The 19,942-nt window shown below is 41.3% G+C and overlaps 1 protein-coding gene across 1 annotated transcript in view; it reads left to right on the forward strand.

Moving 5' to 3' along the window:
* The window catches only part of myo15aa (myosin XVAa), a 48,070-nt gene that overhangs the window by 18,035 nt on the left and 10,093 nt on the right, over positions 1-19,942 (forward strand). Inside the window, exons 12-41 of the mRNA XM_085405044.1 lie at positions 1,430-1,488; positions 1,770-1,893; positions 3,033-3,128; positions 3,556-3,687; positions 3,777-3,902; positions 4,021-4,098; positions 4,193-4,347; positions 4,438-4,483; positions 4,567-4,691; positions 5,829-5,946; positions 6,158-6,333; positions 6,684-6,768; positions 7,004-7,057; positions 7,215-7,296; positions 7,611-7,741; positions 7,935-8,030; positions 8,803-9,038; positions 9,180-9,370; positions 9,815-9,887; positions 10,016-10,207; positions 10,301-10,413; positions 12,087-12,178; positions 13,304-13,439; positions 16,621-16,685; positions 17,910-18,047; positions 18,158-18,218; positions 19,080-19,227; positions 19,320-19,413; positions 19,536-19,656; positions 19,762-19,877. Of these exons, the coding sequence (XP_085261170.1) occupies positions 1,430-1,488; positions 1,770-1,893; positions 3,033-3,128; positions 3,556-3,687; positions 3,777-3,902; positions 4,021-4,098; positions 4,193-4,347; positions 4,438-4,483; positions 4,567-4,691; positions 5,829-5,946; positions 6,158-6,333; positions 6,684-6,768; positions 7,004-7,057; positions 7,215-7,296; positions 7,611-7,741; positions 7,935-8,030; positions 8,803-9,038; positions 9,180-9,370; positions 9,815-9,887; positions 10,016-10,207; positions 10,301-10,413; positions 12,087-12,178; positions 13,304-13,439; positions 16,621-16,685; positions 17,910-18,047; positions 18,158-18,218; positions 19,080-19,227; positions 19,320-19,413; positions 19,536-19,656; positions 19,762-19,877 (3,459 nt within the window). The remainder of the gene's footprint in view (positions 1-1,429; positions 1,489-1,769; positions 1,894-3,032; positions 3,129-3,555; positions 3,688-3,776; positions 3,903-4,020; positions 4,099-4,192; positions 4,348-4,437; positions 4,484-4,566; positions 4,692-5,828; positions 5,947-6,157; positions 6,334-6,683; positions 6,769-7,003; positions 7,058-7,214; positions 7,297-7,610; positions 7,742-7,934; positions 8,031-8,802; positions 9,039-9,179; positions 9,371-9,814; positions 9,888-10,015; positions 10,208-10,300; positions 10,414-12,086; positions 12,179-13,303; positions 13,440-16,620; positions 16,686-17,909; positions 18,048-18,157; positions 18,219-19,079; positions 19,228-19,319; positions 19,414-19,535; positions 19,657-19,761; positions 19,878-19,942) is intronic.

Below are 19,942 nucleotides of genomic sequence, written 5' to 3' on the forward strand. Positions count from 1 at the left end.
CTGGCTTTACTTGAACTTATCTCCTTTATTATTTTAAAGCAGCATAAGAGATTTCACAGCTCCAGAAAGTTTGATGGAGCTTTTGAAGGAACTGTCAGTGTTAACAGCGCAGTTAAAGGACTTGCACGTGACTTACAATAGCCAAAAAAAGAGAGGACCCTCCATCGCATTTGCTGTTCAGTTATCCTTAATTACCAGTACATGAGCTATTGATGTGGTCATTATCATCCAGCTAGGAAATGAAGTGAATCCATACCAAATCCAGGAAAGGAACAATTAAAATATCCCACTGTCCATACAAGTGTTCCAGTTGGTCATCCACCTATTTGTGTATTTCCTTGTTTGCTTAATTTCCATCATATCCATGAACAAAGTAGAAAAAAAACATATTTTTTTTGTTAAGCAAAGTATTTCTCCTCTTAGTATTTCGTTTTTTGGATCCATTTTCTTTTATGTGTAAGTGTCCAGTAGTTTCTCTGTCCGGTTTAAGGGCTGATTCAACTCGTCCTGACCCCTCTGGTGCTGCCTCTGGTGAGGAATGAGGGTGATGGGAGAATTAAAAGAGAGAAACATCTAATTATCACCCACCTTATATCTTCCACATACACATGCTCCTATACACTAACCAAGGACCTTTTGTATAATTGAATTCCTAATTACAAAGGTGCCTGAGTAACAGGAGAGGGGTGAGTCGTACCCACTCATTTCCTCTCACTGGAGGAATCATGTGTACACATTAGTGTCTTTGTGTGAGCGCACACGTGTGTGTGTGTGTGTGTGTGTGTGTGTGTGTGTGTGTGTGTGTGTGTGTGTGTGTGTGTGTGTGTGTGTGTGTGTGTGTGTGTGTGTGTGTGTGTGATAATTAAGTGTGTTTGGCAAGAGAGGGTCTCAAGTCTCAAAGCATTCTTTATCTGATCAGATCTCAAGTTTAAGACACCCGAATCAATGAATAAGAGAGTAGAAGAAAGGGAAGAAGGGAAGAGCTGAAAGGATGCAAAGGAGTGGATACAAATATAGGAAAAGAAGTTAAATAGGAAGCAGTTCAGTAAAAACAAAGGGTGAAAAGCCTAACTCTTCAGCCCAGAACTTATGGCGTCCTGTTGTGATTCTTCAATTGCAGAAGAAAAAGTTCTGCTTCTATAAAATATATATTACAGTGCAGGAAAAAAAAAAGGAAAAACAGGCTGGAAGAAGCAGGAAGCAGGTGGAGGATAAGACCACCTGATCTGTCAGCCCAAGATGAGAGCCTCACCACAGTTACTGAACAGGCACCAATGAGGGGCACATTAGCAGGAAATTTGGGTGCAATTCCATTTTTAATTTGAACTTAAAGCCTTTCAACTTCAAACCAAGATGAAAGGAGGCTTGAGACTCTATATTATCAGGTAGACGCCTGCGTAAAACGTGCTGACTTAATGTTTTTTCACAGGAAACAATGAGGGACAAGATCTACACCCCTCTGAGTGTAGAAAGTGCTATTGATGCCAGGTGAGAGACAGCTACACACAGAACATGCCGTGCATAAAAAATCATTACATTTATTACCGTTAATTTATTTAAATAACATGTTTGCATCTTTATCATTATGTATGCATGCACACTAATACATGTGCACTAAATTACTAACACATATGCAATCTTAAAATCCCTTTTGTCTTAAAGTCTTACCTAATAAAATTCTTGCTAATAACAATGCATATGTTTTCTTTCTCCTTTTTAATTTCTTATATCATTGTGTCACTCGCTGCCCACCACTCACACACATCCAGAGATGCTGTTGCCAAGATCCTATATTCGCTGCTCTTCCGCTGGTTAACAGAGAGGATCAATGGTCAGGTGTACCCTCACCAACACACCCTCTCCATCTCCATCCTGGACATTTACGGATTTGAGGTAACGGAGCCTTGTTGTATGTTTGACCTTAAACCCCTCAGAAAAAACTAGAATGCAATGAATCCTTAGTAGGTTCTAAAATTACTTTAAACTTAATCACAGATGAATAACAGCGCATGATATATTGCACCTTGTCATTATTTATTTAATAATTATTAAGCCAAAATGAAGAGGCAGCTTTACTTCTTCTATAGGAATTATAGGAATGCTACTTTCAGCTGCTCCTTTGCCACATGGGGTCGTCGCAGCCGGCAGCTCTACGTCTTTGATTCATTAGAGTTTTGCACCAGATACCCTTCATGACACCACCCCAAAGGGGATTTGTGGCTTTGGCTGGAATTGAAGCAGCAACCTTTCACTCACACTACATCATGAGAATGATTAGTCACAAGTGGAAAGTATTAAAAACTGCTGCCAATCGACACAGGAGTGAACGACCCAGCAAATTCACCCTGAGGTCATACCGTGCAATATTCAGAAAAACTGCAAAAACCCAAGAGCTCCATCTCAACTCTACAGGCCTCAGTTAGGATGTTGAATGTTAAAGTTCATGACAGTATAGTTATAAAAAAGACTGAACAAGTGTGGCCTGTTTGGAAAGGCTCACAGAAGGAAGCCTCTTCTCTTAGGACAGTTTAAGTGTGCAAATTTGCGGTGCACGAGCAGCTTATCAACACAAACACCTGATACCAGCTGTTAAACATGTGGTGCAGGGGTGATGATTCGGCTTGTTTTCCAGCCACGGGGCCTGGACGCCTTGCAGTTACTATGTTGACTATGAACTCCTCTGTGTACCGAAGTACTCTAAAGTCAGATGTAAGACTGACAGCTAAAGCTAAAGCATTTGAAATAATCCGTCGCATTCCCAGTAATGCAGTCAAAGCTTTTATTGACATAACTTATAACTATAAGAGAAAAGATTCAGATTACTATCAGCAGGGAAGGAAGGAAGGAGGGCTTAACAATGTTGCACGTTAAAGATACTCAGAGGGACGTCCAGATAATCACTTTGTAGGCATGATGATGAGACAGAATTACCATATATATGTGTGTGTGTGTGTGTGTGTGTGTGTGTGTGTGTGTGTGTGTGTGTGTGTGTGTGTGTGTGTGTGTGTGTGTGTGTGTGTGTGGGACAACAGGATCTGGTCCTCAACAGCTTCGAGCAGCTTTGCATTAATTATGCAAACGAGTACCTGCAACTCTTCTTTAACAGGATCGTATTCAGAGAGGAACAGGTGAGTCCACGTCACACTTGCCGATGAAAAGCACACACTCACGCACTTGTCCTATAACAATTGAGGACAAAAAATGCACATATTTGAGGCATCATATGCACGCAAATGGATCTCATTAAGTGTAGATTAGTGGCATATAAACATGTGAATCCTTTGCTTATTTCAGGCGTTGGCAACGTTCAACATCAAAACAGCCATTTTACCTCCTCCTACCAAACAGCAGGAGTAAAAGAGCAGCACTTGGGGGATGAGGGATAGACGGGTGGATGACAGATGTAACTGGGGGAGGATAAATGAATGTATTGCATATAGTATATGTATTAATAGGTAACCCTAACCTGTACCTCGTGAGCTGCAGGTTGCCAACATCTGGCTTAGGTAATAATGCAACTAATATTTTATGATCTTTTATGTGATCCTGTTGAAGGAGGAGTACAGCAGGGAGCAGATCCCATGGCAGGACATCACATTCAACGACAACCAGCCCTGCATCGACCTCATTGCCACTAAGCCTCATGGGATACTGAGGATTCTGGATGACCAGAGCGGTTTCCCGCAGGTGAGGATGAGGAGGAAGTACTGACAGACTTCCAGATTCCTTATATGGATTATAAAACTGGGACTTTTGGTGTGGTAATTTGTTGACAGGCAACAGACAACACTTTTCTTCAAAAGTGTCACTATCACCATGGCAGTAATCCACTGTACATGAAGCCAAAGATGCCGGTCCCAGAGTTCACAATTAAGCATTTTGCCGGGCGGGTCACTTACCAGGTACTAAGCTCCTCACTGAGATTCTCTTGGCTAGTTTCATTGTATTATAATTCATTGAAGTATTGAAAATGTGGTGAACTGTAATGACAAACAGAGTGATCATCTGTCACTGATGCAGGTTTACAAATTCCTGGATAAGAACTACGATCAGGTGCGTCAGGATGTCCTGGACCTGTTCATTCAGAGCAAGAACAAGGTCGGCTTGGTCTTAAAACTTAATCTAATCGACACAATCGCTAAGCAATGTTTTTGTAAAGTCTGTATTAATCTGTGCATTTGTGTGTTTCCAGATGGTATCGAACCTCTTCCTGGTTCATGCAGAGGCCACGGGTCAGCAGAGAGGTCACATAAGGAAGAGCAGCACAGTCACCAGAAAATACCAAGCTCCCACCGTCAGCAGCAAGTTTCAACAGTCCCTGCTGGAGCTGGTGGAGAAGATGGAGAGGTGAAGTACACATGTTCTCTCTCAGATCATAATTGGTTTTTATTGTTTTCATTAAAAAAAAATTATCATGTTTTTGTTGTTCCATTTCAGGTGCAATCCTTATTTCGTTCGCTGCATTAAGCCAAATAACATGAAGGTAGATCTTGAAGCGTCATATATTTAAAGTTAATTACCTGCACATACATTAGTGTTTCTGAGCTTTTGGACACCTGTCTTTAGCAACCAGGTGTGTTTGAGGACGAGCTGGTGAACAGCCAGCTGCGGCACTCTGGTGTCATGGAGACCATTAGGATCCGCAAAGAGGGATATCCAATCAGAATGCCATTCTATGTCTTCCTGTTCAGGTAACATGAACTCTGATCCTCAGCGTATTTGTTGAGTTTGTGAAGCTATTCAGGACTTTGTGTTCCCAAAAAAAATGAAGATAATTGATCTCACAGCTGAGGCAGAGGAGAACCTTCTATAACAGAAAATCCCAGCAATAACTGAGCAGACCGCGAAGTGGCAACTCATAGCTGATGCTCTTCTGATTTGCAAATATCATATGTCATGCCTTATTTAAGCTACTTCAACTGGTCCACAGTTGCACGTGTCTCTGCAAGTCACTTTGCAACCCAACTTTAACTAATTTTCTTCTTCTCATGCTTTGTCTGACTTAATCAGTGTCATAGCTGCTGTCATTGCGCTGCTCATTGGTGGGGTCTTGCTGCTGCCCTCCCAGTACAAAGCCATGCCACCAAAGTTTAAAATTTTAATTCATGTGTAACTTTGTTTATGGTGTTGTCTTATTTGGCAAAAAAAAAATGAACTATGGAAGATTCTGTAACCACAACCACAACCATAAAAGCACACAAAAAGAATAATTACACATTTCACACAATATACACTACATTGACTATGAGGACACGTACACATTATACCTACAGGAGCCTTTATTACATCCCATTATAAATCCACAGCCATTCATAATGTGTCTGTTAATGCGTCCATAATGCGTTTTCCTTCCTCCACCAAATTTTACAGTTGGCACAATGCAGTTTGGTGTTCAAACCCAGACTCATCCATCAGACTGCCTGATAGAGGAATGTGATTTGTTATGCCACAGAACTATTTTCCACTGCTTCAGAGTTCAGTGGTGGCATGATTTACTCCGCCTAGCACTTGGCATTGTGTCTGGTGATCTAATGCTTAAAGCATGGCCTTCAGCTATGGAGAGCCATGAAGTGAAGCTGCCAGTACTCCAAGAGCTTTGGTGTAAGTTGGCGACCCTGCTCTGTAACTTTGCATGGTCTGAGCTACTTTGGCTCCTAAACAATGCAACTGTTAAACAACAGTTTAACAGCTGATCGTGACCCAATACCTCTGTCCATATTACGTGTCTGAATTGCGACACAGTCAGTATCAATTTATATCAGTACTTCTTTTTTAAAAATCACTATTATCGACTGAGCACCCCTAATTTGAATGTGTGTCTCTGTCAGGTACAAGTCCCTGGCGGGGATACAGACACTTCCTGTGGCAAATGGAGAGAACTGTGTGTTGTTGCTCGGTAAACTGTGTCCTCTCCGACCAGGAGCCTACCATGTTGGAGTCACAAAGGTGAGCTTGTTCACATTAAGCCTCACAGTTAAAGACAGACCCAGCACCAACTGCTGGTCTAATGGCTGAGTAGAGATTGTTTTCCTGCTTTGTAGCTTGAAATTTGAGATACTATGGTTTGTTGGATCAATGTTATATCTTTTTTTTTTTGCATGAACTCACACATGTATTTGAATAATTGCACTTATATGTGTGTGTGTATGAATGGCAGTTGTTCCTAAAGGAGGACATCTACCAGCTGCTGGAGTGTAAGCGAGAGCGCTCTCGTCATCTTGCCGCCCTCACCCTGCAGCGTTACACTCGCATGTTCTTCGTCAGGAAACGCTACGTTGAATTCCGCAACAAAATCAGCAGGTTTCAGGCACACTGCCTAGGCTTCCTCGTTAGGTGAGGTGTCCCACAGAGATCTTACATTTTCAGTAGATTTTATTACAAAACAAAACGCAAATTCAGATTCTGATTGGAGTCCTGCATTCTTTCAATGTAATGATTCTGAATTCCAGTATGTGCTCAACCACATAGTTTAGGTTAAAAGGGCAGTGAGGTAAAGAAAATGTAAATTGTGTCTTTACATTAAAATCACTATAATTAAGAAATAAAGCTTTCAGTGAACTGTTGTGCTTGAGCTTGTAGCATGCTTGTGAAGTTTACCTCTGTGAATGTGGCAAATGTTAGGAAACAAGATCAACAATCAGTGCATTAGGATTCATTGTACTGAGATTCTCTTCATCTTCTAGGAAACGCTATGTGAAAATGAGGGAGAGTCTGGTCCGTTTCCGCTCTCTGGTCCACATGTATGTCAACCGGAAGCAGTACATTAAGGTACACTGAGATACTGTGGTTTGTTGGACTGATGTTTATACCTTCTGCCTGTGATTTTTTTTAAGTAACACATGTATTTGATGCAGTGTCCTTTCAAACATCTTCATGTTTTCTTCATTTCTAAGAAAATAATTTCAAATATGACCCACCCTTAAGCCTGCTTTGTGCTTTTGAGTCTTTCTGCTCTGGATTTACATTAAAACACTGACCGTGTGTTTTTGGGATCTCATTGAAGATGAAGTTTGAAGCCAGGAGGAAAGCAGAAGAGGAGAGGAGGAGGAGAGAGATGGTAAGATGAAGGACTAGCTAAGACAAGACTTCAATGAGAAAAGCATCCGTGTTTTTGTTTTTGCACACTGGCATGAGTTCAAACCAGCAGCCTATGTTAGAGCTCTTCTAACCTCATTGTTAGTTTGCAGATAGATTAAAAGTGGTGTTTCTTTCAGGAGCTGACCAAAAGGGAGGTGGTTAATGTGACCCACTTGGTGATCCCTGCAGAGCTGGGCGCTTTGCTGCAGACAGCAGGAGGTGTGTAGACGTCTGTCCGTCTTTCCCGTCAGTGTGCATCACATGCACATAGATTATTCATGTGTGTGTGAGTGCTCCAGCCAGCTGTTTGAATGTGTCTTATCTCATCAGCACTGACAGTATCAAATTAAGAAATGATACGAACAGTTCTGACAGGGTGGAGCAGGAGGCCCATCATCTAATAAATAAACCAGACACTGAAAAATTGTCAAGGAATGTAAAAAAGTTTTAGGATTTTGTACATGTAAGTTTTTGGTGCTCTTGCATTACTCCTGGCTGACTCCTCGTTTAACCTTGTCTGTTACTCCCTTCAGTCCGGAGGGAGTTGCACTCAGACTGCTTGGCTCTGCTTCAGGCTCCTCATATCCAGGATGATGCTGAACTCACGTTGCCTCTGGACATCAACAACTACCCTTTCTTCCGCTATGTTCAGATTTACTTCAGGGTGAGATGCACGTGCATCAGCATGTCGTCATATGCTGTGTAACATACTGTGTATGTGCGTGGTTACTCAGATTTGAGGACAGCTGTTGAAGTTTGTGTTTAGATTTATCGGTTATAACATAATTTTGAAAGGTTTTAGGTAGATTTGTTTGAAAAGCTGTTTATTAAACACAGCAAATCTTTTGTTGCTGTAGGAGCCAAAGTTTGGGATGTTGATGGCTCCTCTGGAGTCATCTCTGACCCGTGTGGAGGACGACCTGAGAGGGGAGGCTCTGGAGCTTTTCAACATGGTAGGGTGATTTTTGTTCTCCCCTTAAAAGGCAGAGACTATGTAAACTGTTCTTTTTGGTTGTTTGTCTGTCCGTCGTGCACAGTTTTGAAACATCGAAGAGCTCGAGCTGATTTCAGTTGGGTGGAAATCGCCCCAAGGTCAAGGTCAAATGTGAAAATCAGTAAAAACCTTCCTATTACCCAGTTTTTATGAATCGTCTTCAAACCTCTCAACAGTATAGCAGGTCTTGGGGAAATGAGTACGTAAGTTAGCTAAGCATTTGACCTTAATCTTCATTGTTAGTGCCGAAGGTCAAATTTAACCTTGAACACAAACTTCAAGAAATCATATCAAGTGTCATACACTTTTTTAATGCAACGCCCTACGACGTCACAACTATGCCATAACAGGTTGTAATGAAAGCATCATAAAACATCAGTTTAAGTTTCCCATTTACCCTGAATATTCTTGAGCACTGCAGTAATTTAAAATGATAACAGTTTCACAGAGACACACTTGCATCATGTCATTATGTTACTCTCGTTACACAGAAGCAAACCATCCTCTAATTATGAGGTTCTGCTACTAACTGGGAAGCAAATAAGAAATTTGGAACATGCTTTTTACATTGTAAAAGATTTAACAGCAGAATAAAAAAGTCTCTTCTATTTTCTCGTGTTTGTAGGACAAACCTACAAAAACACACACAAATACGTCACCAGACTGCCATAAAGCTGTAAAACCGACAGAGTTAGTTGTTACAGCTTTCACCTGGATTCTGTTTTCTTCAGGTATTACGGTTTATGGGGGACCCTCATCTGAATGGGGCGCAGGAAAACATGTTTGGGAATTACATCGTCCAGAGAGGCTTGTCGTCGCCAGGGTTACGAGATGAGATCCTGGCTCAGGTTGTCAACCAGGTGTGGAGGAACATAAACTCTGAGAATGCAGAGAGAGGCTGGCTGCTGCTGCTGGCATGTGTCTGCTGCTTCGCCCCATCGGCCAAGATGGACAAATATCTGCTCAAGTGAGAAATCATAAAATGACCTCGCAACTAATTATTTAGCAAATAGTTTGAGAGGTTAAAAAAAACACATGTTAAGAAGCTATATGCTGTAAGTAAGAGACTTCTACTCCACTGTTGAACCTCATTTCACCTCTGCTCCAGGTTCGTGTCGGACCACGCTCCTGCTGGCTGGCAGGTGCTGCTGCAGCACAGACTCATCCAAGCGAATCAGAAGATGCAGCTGGGATCAGGCTCCGCCCCCGAGACTGCGCGGACGTATCCGCTGTCGCTGCTTGAGTGGACCGCCAATAGGAAGAAGGCTAACATGGTGTTGCACGTGCACTGTCTTGATGGTAATATCTCACCTGCTTAATGTTGCAATGTTCAACTTTTCATCGGTCTGCTTCTTTGCTCTTTTCCAAGAACTCCAAACGATTCAAGCAAAGTAAATAAAAAATTCACAACATTTTCCTTTACAATCAGTATCTAGTTTTGAGGTGCACAGAAAAAAACCAGGAGCTGTTCAAATATTTAGGAAGTCTTTCACACCTGGGGTCTAAACTGGCACACACCTCAGAGAAAAGAAAGAGGGGCGACCTGGCATTGCTTTTATTGTGTAGGATCAATTACATCCCCAGATCATTGATTATTCATTGTCATTCAGGATCAGGTGATGTGACTGTGGGGCTCATGTGCTTTGTATTGCGCAATTAACACAGTTTGTTAGTTAATGAGTGTAATTTAAAGCAGCAAAGGAACTATTTGTTGCATTTTTATTAATTTATCTCTCCCTGCAGGAGGGTCCTTCCTGTGTCCTGTCCATTCCTGGACCAATGGAGAGGATTTAGCAGGAAACATTCTGCGTCACAGGTTTGGTTTTGTATTTTTAGCTCCATAACATTTAATGTAAACATCTGAACATGCCATGATAATGTTTAGAGAGTAGTTTTAACACGTGTGTATAGATATTGTGAACATCTGAATCATGCATCTTGCAGGGGAGTGTCTGACTGGTGGAGGGGGAGTTCAATTCTGATGAAGGAGCAGGGTCAGTGGGTGGAGTTAGCTGGTCATGACTATGTCATGGACCTGATTGCAGATATGGAGCTTCCTATGGACTTCCCAAAGCAGAAGAGTTACTTCATCATCAGCACTGACAACCCAGCTAAAGTCAGAGCTAATGCCAGCCTGTTAGTATGCAAGATGCACACATGCAGTTCATTACTCACGTGACTAAAGCTACACCACGTGGCACATTACTCCTCTCTCCTCTCATCTCTCAGTGCTTTGTTTGGCAGTGGCTTTGACTCAGATGAGGAGCTTCCTTCCTCCCTTCCTCTCAGCAGCAGCAGACCAGCCTACAGCCTGCCTGATTCAGATGGTTACTACAGCCACGGTACACACACACAGTTAACTCTTAACTGCATAACTGAATTTTTAAGCACTTACAAATTAAAGATTTTCAAATGATCTGATCAAATGTACAAACTAATCTTTCTGTGAATTGAAGCCCCCATCGGCTGTTGTTTTTAACTACTTACTAGCGTGTATCACTCCCAAACTGCTGAACCCAAAACTTTTATGCTCTTTGTGTTTAACAAATGCTTCAGCTGTGTTATAGATGAATCCCACCTGTCCAGATGTTTAAAGCTGAGTACCAAGGATGGCACTCAGAAAATAGCTTTTTTGAGTCGTGAAATCAGAGGTTTCAGGTTTCCAACTCACTCTGGGTTCCAAGAGATACAGTTAGCAGGATTATATGCAAATTTAAAACTTGTGCTAGTTTGAGTACACAGTCTATAAGAGGAACACTAATGAAGCAAGCTTGATCCTTGCATATTTGCCACTGCATTTTTGATATGCAAGAAAACACATGGATAGGCCTGCAGGGTGCTGTGAGTCTGTTTATGGACTGATGAGACTAAAGTGGACCTGTATTGACCTCTGGATGGGCTACGTGTGTGGTGTAGGAAGAGTAGGCACTATTTTACCATCATGACAGCCAATCCCTCTGATGTTCTTTGATGGGACTTAAAGAAAGCAGTGGATTCATAACTGAGCTGGATGCTTTTGGCTTCTTATTAGGAAATTACCGGAATGTCTTATTGTAGATTTTAACAGTTAAAAGGTGCCCAACAAAGTAATGTATTTGTTGATGATAACCTTTTTTGGAGAAGTTCATTAAAGCTTTAATTAAAGCTTTAATTTGAATAATTTTAATCACATGACCGGAATGTCTCTTACATTAATGCAGTTGAATAATTGTTTGTACAAGTTTCTGTATTTAAGTAGTTTTGTTTATTAGAGTTTTGGTTATGATGTATGCTCACCTAGTCCTCACCACTGTGTTGTATGTTTCTAACTCTAATTAGTTACTTCCTGGTTCATTTTGCAAGCACTTGTTTTTCTGTGTCTTGTGTTTGTGTTTTCATTAGGTTATTGTCTTCGTTTCCCACATTATCTGGTGTGTTTGTATTGTGTGAGTCTCCATCTGTTCCTTGTCGCATCATCCAGGTTGTGTGTTTCCTTTGTTCAGTGTTTCCCCTACGTTTCCTAGTTTTGGGCCCTTTGCTTCAGCTGTGCTCTTGTTTTGTATCTTTGTATCATTTGAAAGCATTCAGCACTACAGCTGCTGTTTGAGTTTACACGCTGTTTCATGAGCCCTGGATGTGGGTCCATGTCCTGCTTGTCACAGAGCTGCACTTTGGCAACAAAAATGGAAGAGTTGGGAAAGTTTGAAAGTCTTGTGATCTTGAAACAGTTTCCTGTGTGTTGTCCGAAGAGAGAGAGAGACGTAGATAAAAAGCTGGATCAATTAATCAAGGTTTCTGCAACAAATGTGACAATCAAAACCGTGAAAAAACAATGAACTGACTTAGGTTGCATTTTTGAGAATAAGACATTTTGATCAGTGACTAACAACCTTTTCTCTACAGTTAAAGTAAACCTGATCACCTGATAAAACATGCTTGATTAAAAGAAAAAAAATATCAAACATGACAGTTTCTGTGCACTAAAAACACTGAAAATACAATGTTTAAAGCATTATTGCTGTTTGTCTGTGTTCAGAGTCAGAAACATTGAGCGAGAGTCAGCCTCAGAGAGGGATGGACCGCTACCTGGACAGCCTGTTTGACCCTGTGCTGTCGGACAGCAGCACGGTGAGTGCTCGTCCTGATTTCTCATAAACTACACATGTCAACCAACTATTTCCTCTTTGTTTTTAAAATTGCTGTAGTGCTATGAAACTAACACGCAAAATAGTAATAAATGATTGCTTGGTATAATCTTTTAAGTCATCTACCAGGTGAAATACTCGACAGATGACCATATTACTGCATTGCCACTGCTTTCATTTTGACAAAGACTTTTCACTATAAATGTGTCTATGTAGAGCTGCAAGTGCTTTCCTGCCACTGCAACTCAAAGCTTATTACTTCTTTGTTCAGTTATATTAATTATATTATAAGACCAATCAGTTAATTGCCGACCTAAAAGAAAAGTAATAATACAGGTGGATAGTTGTAGCTCTGTGTCATTGATCTGTCCTCTGAGTGTGAACAGAAGAGTGCTGATGGAGGAATTGAGCATGTGATCCTCGGCTTGTGTTTGGGTATGAATGGAGCACACGGGACGGCTGATTAGGTTACCGAGTGACCTACCGTATATGACCGCAGCAGCAGTCAGCATAAACGAGTCACCGTGTGGGGAAAAGATTCCGCTCATAGCTTCATCTTTTGTTTATTAGTGGAAACAAAACGAGTTCAGCGTCCTCATCACTCGGGTTGCACAGGAAAGGTTGCATCAGGAATGTTTTAGGGCTTTGAGTAGTATATATCAATGGCAATAGTTAAAATAAAAACATAATATCTGTGTTTGGCAGAAGTCTTGATAGACCTGTTTAGATTTTCTTGAGCAGTTTTGGCTTTAAAATCATCTGACACTGGGAACAAAGTAGCTGAGAATTTCAGTCAGCTCAGGAGAATGAGGTCTGTCATGTAGTGGTGAATTTTGTTGTAGTCCATTTAGTGTCTTTATGCTGGAGCCTCTCCTCCTGCGTGTACGGTACTTCCTGGAGAGTATACTGTTCCTGCAGCTCTGGCTCAGAGAGGGTCTAAATCAACCAATCCAGTTCACTCCCTCTTGCTTGTTGTCTTAGTCCCTCTCCTTCCCTCCCTGCTTCTGACACCTTTTCTTTTTCCACTTCATGCCCCTTAAACTCCAGTTTCTCAACTATAAGCATCCCTTTCCTTCTGCTGAGTCTCCTGCTGCTCTTTGCTCACCAGGACATGGAGAAGAGTGGAAGTTTGTCAGAAAGGATGAAGGGAGGAGGAGGTATAGGCATCACAGGAGAAGGAAGGGAAGAGGGAGAGAGTCGTCCAGCTTCCAGCCGGCCTTATCCACCAGGAATACATCCTGGAGGTAAACACTGAGTGCTGTGTGTATTTGTTGTTATGTGTGTCAGTGCTGATTGGCCATATGTTTGTCTCTGGACTTCTATTTTTTTTGCTGCCTATATTTTGTGTCTAAGCGGATATTGCTGTTTCCAGAATTAGTGGCACCTTTCTCCCTTTTTGTATGTGAATATTTTGCTGGACTTTTCATTTTCAGACATTTCTTTTGTCCTCACAGCTCACTCTCTCTGCACTGACATTAATAATTCAGCTTAACCTAAGCGCTCCTAAATCATTGGCTTTTGTCTCAGGCTAATAGAGTTTCCCTTTGTTTCTCCTTTGTAAGCTCCTCCTCAATAAATTAATAATAACGCATTTAAAATGTTTTGGTGATGCTTTATTATCAACCTACTTTCATTCCCATAGTAACAGGCAGACAGAGTATTTCTTTATTGGTATCTTAAAGGCAATGAACAGACCTGAACTTTAAAAGTTTAACTTTGAGCTGTTGGCTGTATTGACTGTCCTCATAGATAATACATTAAAAGCCATTCACTATAACAGGTGACTGTTATTTCTCTTAAACACCAGTCATTACAAATTGATCACTTTCCACACATCTAGTAATGTTAAGTACCTGGTACTATTTTTACTGGCTCTTGTGTGCTCGACTGTAAAATTCCAGAATTTTTATTTATTATTTTACCTTCACAGTTTCCTCTTTTTTCCCCTCTAATGTACTGATGCCAGGCTTACGGCACTGAGCAAAACTCACATAGTGACAGTGCCAACATGCTGATGTTACACTGGTTTGATGTTTATCATCAGCAAGCATGTTTGCTTTACTTCTAAAGCAGGGTATTGGACAAATTGAGATTTTGACCTGACATGTGTTCAAAACGCAAATCTAAAAAGAGGAAACCATACAGTATCAAACAGCACATACTGTAGAGAAATATTGGACTTTTAAGACCAACACTGATAACAATATTTGGTGATTTAAAAATCTGATATCCTGATATATCACCAATGCTTTTTTTCCCCCTTTCAGACACATGAACAAACAGATTTCCCTAGCGCTTGCTTATTTACTTGCTTGCATATTTCCTGAGTCTGATTGGATAAACTGGTTGTTATGCTTATGGTGTTTCAAACATGTGTGTTGCCCTCTGCTGGACGACCTAAACAACGTCAACTCCCAGGACACGATTGAAGCATGTTTCACCTGTCTTTACTTTTTTGTTACATTCTCATTTGTCAGCCGTTATGTTATAAGTGTGACAAATAGCTGATATTGGCCAGTAATATCATTCCACTGATGTGCTCTAACAGTTACTACTACTTTACTCAATAGTAAAAATGTTAATTTTACAATGGCTCCAGCGTAAAGCTGAAAAATAAACCGAACATTGGCATGAAACTAATTTCTGAGATTTGTAGAAAGACCCTTTGCAACAGTGTTAATTTTGACAGCAAATTTTGATTTAGTTGTAGTCACAGACTTGACTATGATGTCATTTAGTTTTAGTCGACTAAATAGCTCATGATGAAGTCAAAAGCTGCCCAGCAAATTGGGGAAGTTGGTTGTGTTTTCACTGATGAGATTTGCTCAACACGATTTACAAAGTGTCTTATTTTCCTTGCCATCAAATGTAAAATGTGTACATGTGTCTACTCTTCTCTTCCTCCCAAGCGTTGACATTTTGTCGTGTTTTCATGAGAATCGGGGAGCATGGGAGCTGGTTGTAGTTTCCCTGGGGCGGCTCAGACGTGCGTGTCCAACCTCACAGCACAAGATTAGTTCTGCTTGGATCACTTCCAAACTCGCTTTTCTGTACAACTTAATTAGTTCTGATTGGATCTCGTCTCTCCAGAATGTTTTCATCTTGTTTTTTATTTGTTGAATGCATCAATACATTTTATCATAGCTTTTGTCGTCCTGCATAAGTTTTTATTAAGTTATTGTTCTCATTCGAAAAAACAAGGTTGTTGATGAAAACTATAATTAAAATTATTTTTCAACATAATTAACACGGTTTTTCAAAGCGATAAATACAGCACAAACATCTTCACACCAGCACTGATACAGAGCAGAAAAACATAACAGCTTCTTCATACAAATTGTATGAATACAGAAGTTGTTTGCTCAGCTTTAAGGACTTTTCTTGTCGTAGTCATGTCAGCACCTGCCTGATAACAAAGACACGGAAAGTGCCTCATGGCCTTGAACAGAGTTTACAGTTAGATTTGAACCTGTTGCTTCCCATCTTCACACACGCACACACTTTGTACTCTTTGTACAAGATGTTACAGTCACATACCAGCAGAACACAGAGATTAGAAAAGCTGAAACAGGTTTTCCATTACACACTCAGCAGGATTTGTCTGGGTCAAAGTTGGGGAGTAATAAACACATTAATATTGATGTTCTATGAACCACAGCATCAGTGTGGCTAATAACGACCACTCTGACATATTTTATTTCTGAATCTGAACTTGATCATACCTTGTTTGTCGTAAAATGTGAAATATTTCCCAGTCACTAACAATGTGTGGACTAACTGCCACTTAAGACCTGTCTATCTTCCTTTTCCCTGCCTGCTACTCCTCAAGCTGTGCCAGTGCTTCCAGTAGCAGGAGGAATGATGCCCCCAATCCCTGCTATGCCAATCCCCTCCCACCACCATCATCACGAGCAACATCAACAACAGCAGCAACAACAACAATACCACCAATACAACCGACCCCAACACCCCTACCACCGTCAGCAATCGTTTTCTGCCACCACTCCTTCTAGTCGTGTAGCACCCACGCAGTCACCCACTCGCACCCCCGCTGCTGCCCCCGCAGCTGCCCCTGCTGTTGATACCGATGTCGCTTCCAATGTGTCTGTTGTCCCGGGTCTGCCTGCGGCGCCCTCACTCCCAGCCACGCCTGTGGTTCCAGGCTTGCCTGTGATGACAGGTGTGCCAGGTAGAATAAAAGGATGTGTGTTAGGTTTTCCAGCATGTTTGGCCTGAAGTGTTTGGGCATGATGGACTCCTTTATTTCTTTTTTCTTTAATTAAAGCCAGTTTCAAGTTTTTTTGTGTTTGTTTTTTATGTGGGGTTGCAAAGTTCATTCGTGTGGTTTGTTTTAAACAGATAATTCTGTTTCTTGTGCTCTTAGTGCAGCAACAACATAACAGTTATATGTTTGTGCTTCTCCAGGATCGGAGCAAGTGGTACTGACTCAGCAGCAACAAGCCATCATCAACCAACAAGCCATCATTCTGGTCTGACATCATTTCTCTGAACAACTCTGATATTAAAACCACTGTTCGTACTGGGCAATACAGTTCTGTGTAAAAGAGAGACTGTGCAACACTTACACCTAATGATTCAGTAGTTTGTAGGAACACATCTAGCAGCAATAACTTGAAGTAATCATTTTCTGTGTGACCGGTTTGTCACATAGTTGTGGAGGAATTTTGGCCCGCTCTTCTTTACAGCGTTGTTTCAGTTCACTGGGGTTTGTTTATGCTTTCTCTTAAGGTCACATCACAGCTTTTCAGTCAGGTTTCACTGGACCATTGCAACACATTGATTCTTTTCTTTTTCAGCCATTCTGTTGTAGATGTGCTGCTATGCTGGGGATCAATGTCCTGTTGAATGACCCGGTTTAGGCCAAGTTTTAGCTGCCTCATGTAGACAGACATCACATTGTATTTTCTTTCTGCACCAAAAATATGACACAACAATCTAGTTTTTTGTTTGTTGGTTTTTTAGACTTGTTCAGTATATTTCCAACTTTCCAACTTACCTAATATTCATATTTAACATGCTAACTGATGGCTGCAGAGGCTTACATGTAGCTAATGGGTGTTTTGCAGTTCTTCTGAGTATTGCACTGTCTGACCTTAACTCGTGAATGCACCAGAGCAGCAAAGCGCCAAAACATCTGATTTTATAGATGTGCTCACACTTGCTGATGATCAGCTAATCCATTACATTTGATTTGCTGCTACTTACCCTCTCAATTTCAATGGAAACATTAACGGTGAACTTTTTTTACAGGACTGCACAGAGTCTTTTTCACATGGCTGTACGAGCAAATGAAGTATGATAAAACTGTCTTTATGCAGTCAAATGCTAAAAAGATAATGCTGCACTCTGAGCCCTTAAACTAATGTTTAAGTGAAAGATACCATAATCAGTACCACTTTCACATTTGTATGTCACAGTACACATGACGCTAAAGGCTGTACTACCAAAATACTTGGATAATCTAAGCAGTTAATTCATTTATTGAGTGAAAATTGACAACTTTACAAATGTACCACATTACTTTACTGACTCCTGACATCAAATGTCTTGCCTAAACAAATGATATCAAGTTACAAATTGACACAGTTAACCTAAACATTAAGTTAAACCATAAAAGATGAATATGTTTTAAACATAGGTATAAACTGTTGTTTACTAAATATTGAATATATGTTGGATTGTTTGTGTTGCAGGCCCAGCAGATGACGATGCAGGCCATAGCAATCCAGCAGCAAATGTTGTCTTCTTTCCCCCCAGCTGCTCCAGCCCCACAGTCACCACCCTCATACTATCACGCGCACTCACAACAGCGCTCACGCACAGCCAGTCCTGTGAGTAAACACACACGCTGCTGTGTTGATGTAACGTTCAATACACTTTATGCATGCAAATCTGAAATATAATCTTGAAGCCGTATCACTTATTGTTGTTTTTCCTGCAGACCAAAGAGAGTGAGGCGTCTCTGCACAAGCCAAGCGCTGCCGCTGTTCAACGGAAAACGAGTATGTGGTACACTTGCTGTGCGGTTTCTGAATCAAAAAAGAGTGGAAATAAAAATATTGGTGCATTGCAGCATAGTGATTTGTGGTTGGAAAGCCCACTGCAATAATTGAAAATGCAGAATTGAGTAACTGCCCTTAAATAAGTATATGATTATCACTTTAAGGATTTCTCCCTGTGTGTCATGAGTCGCTGTGTGGCAGGCAGGAGTTGGACCCAAAATGCAGGCACTCAGGCATGAGGTTTAAACACAAAAAAACTGAGCTTTATTTGCTGGCAGGGGAAAGTCATAAAAAAGCAACCTAAACTAAACTGGAAACTCATAAACAAACCTCACAGTGAGCCACAGGGAGATCCACACAGCATGAGGGACAACGCAACACTGACTCAGAGAAACACAGGGTTTAAATACACTGGGAAGTAACGAGGGGAATGAGACACAGAAGGAGAGCACAGCTGGGGGAAATCAGAACTGACGAGACAAGGAAGCGTAAACTGAACACACTGAGATAAGACAGAGACCTTCAAAGTAAAACAGGAAACACATAACACAGACTGAACAAAAGAGACAGACTCACATGCAGGCACTACAACAGAGGGAACAGAGACGTGGGACCAGGGCAGACACAGACACTGACTGGACACGGGGATATAGCGGACAGGGGAGACAGCAACTAAGGATTACACAGAGACAAACCATAAGACATGACTCTAACAAAGAAACCAAAGACTAGAAATGATAAATAATATATAAACTCAAAACCCTGGTTCAACGACCCAGGCATCCTAACACTGTGGCTACAGGGGTTAGGGATGAACCCTGAACAAACCGGGTTCGTGTGTAATCAAACTTTTTATTCCAGGTCCATTACGTGGCCCCCCTCCTGAGGATGTGGTCCGCTCCACTGTGAGTAACACTGAGCACTTGGACCCCAGCCATGATATTAAAGACATTATCAAACAGCACCAGCCTGAAGGCACAACATCTTCCTCTGGATCTCCCACGCAAAGGTTAACACACACACACACACGATGATGTGAGATATTGACGACTGTCATACTCTGTGGTATTTAATCTGTTCTGACTACTGTGGTGTGTGTAGGAGAAGTGATGGAAAGTTGTTTGGAAAGAAGCCAGACCCTCATGATGAAGCGATGGAGATCCTTAAAGATCAAATGGCAAACCCACCACAACCGGTATCCTAACTCCACACACACACACACACACACACACACACACACACACACACACACACACACACACACACACACACACACACACACGGCAAAACAATATCTAACCATTTTCCATATCTCAGACTCACAGAAAGACTTCGTCCGCCCAATCTAAAGAAGACAGGGGACACAAGACTAGCCAGAAAGCCAAGCCTCGCCCCCAAGGGCCATCTAGCTCCAACATAAGCCCCGCCCCTCCTCCAGGTAAATTTACACTGTAGAAATACCTGTGAATAAGCTCCAGATTAGACTGATACAGGTGTGTATTGTTCATGATATAAATAAATAAATGAATGTTCTTGCTTCCAGTCTCCAGAGAGTTGCCAGTTGAGGAGGAGATCATTCAGACTCAGCTCCACAGCAGAACCAGTGATGAATATTACACTTATTCCAACGTCCCGTGGAAACTCTACATGAGGAAAGAGGTTTGTTTTTACCTCAGTTTTTTTTTAGCTAAGTACAAAAAATGGAGCTGTAAACCCCAACGTCA

This window comes from Rhamphochromis longiceps, linkage group LG4, assembly GCF_057381845.1.
Source record: "Rhamphochromis longiceps isolate RC_006_pf linkage group LG4, R_longiceps_female_GT1.1, whole genome shotgun sequence".
In the NCBI taxonomy this organism is placed as follows: domain Eukaryota; kingdom Metazoa; phylum Chordata; class Actinopteri; order Cichliformes; family Cichlidae; genus Rhamphochromis; species Rhamphochromis longiceps.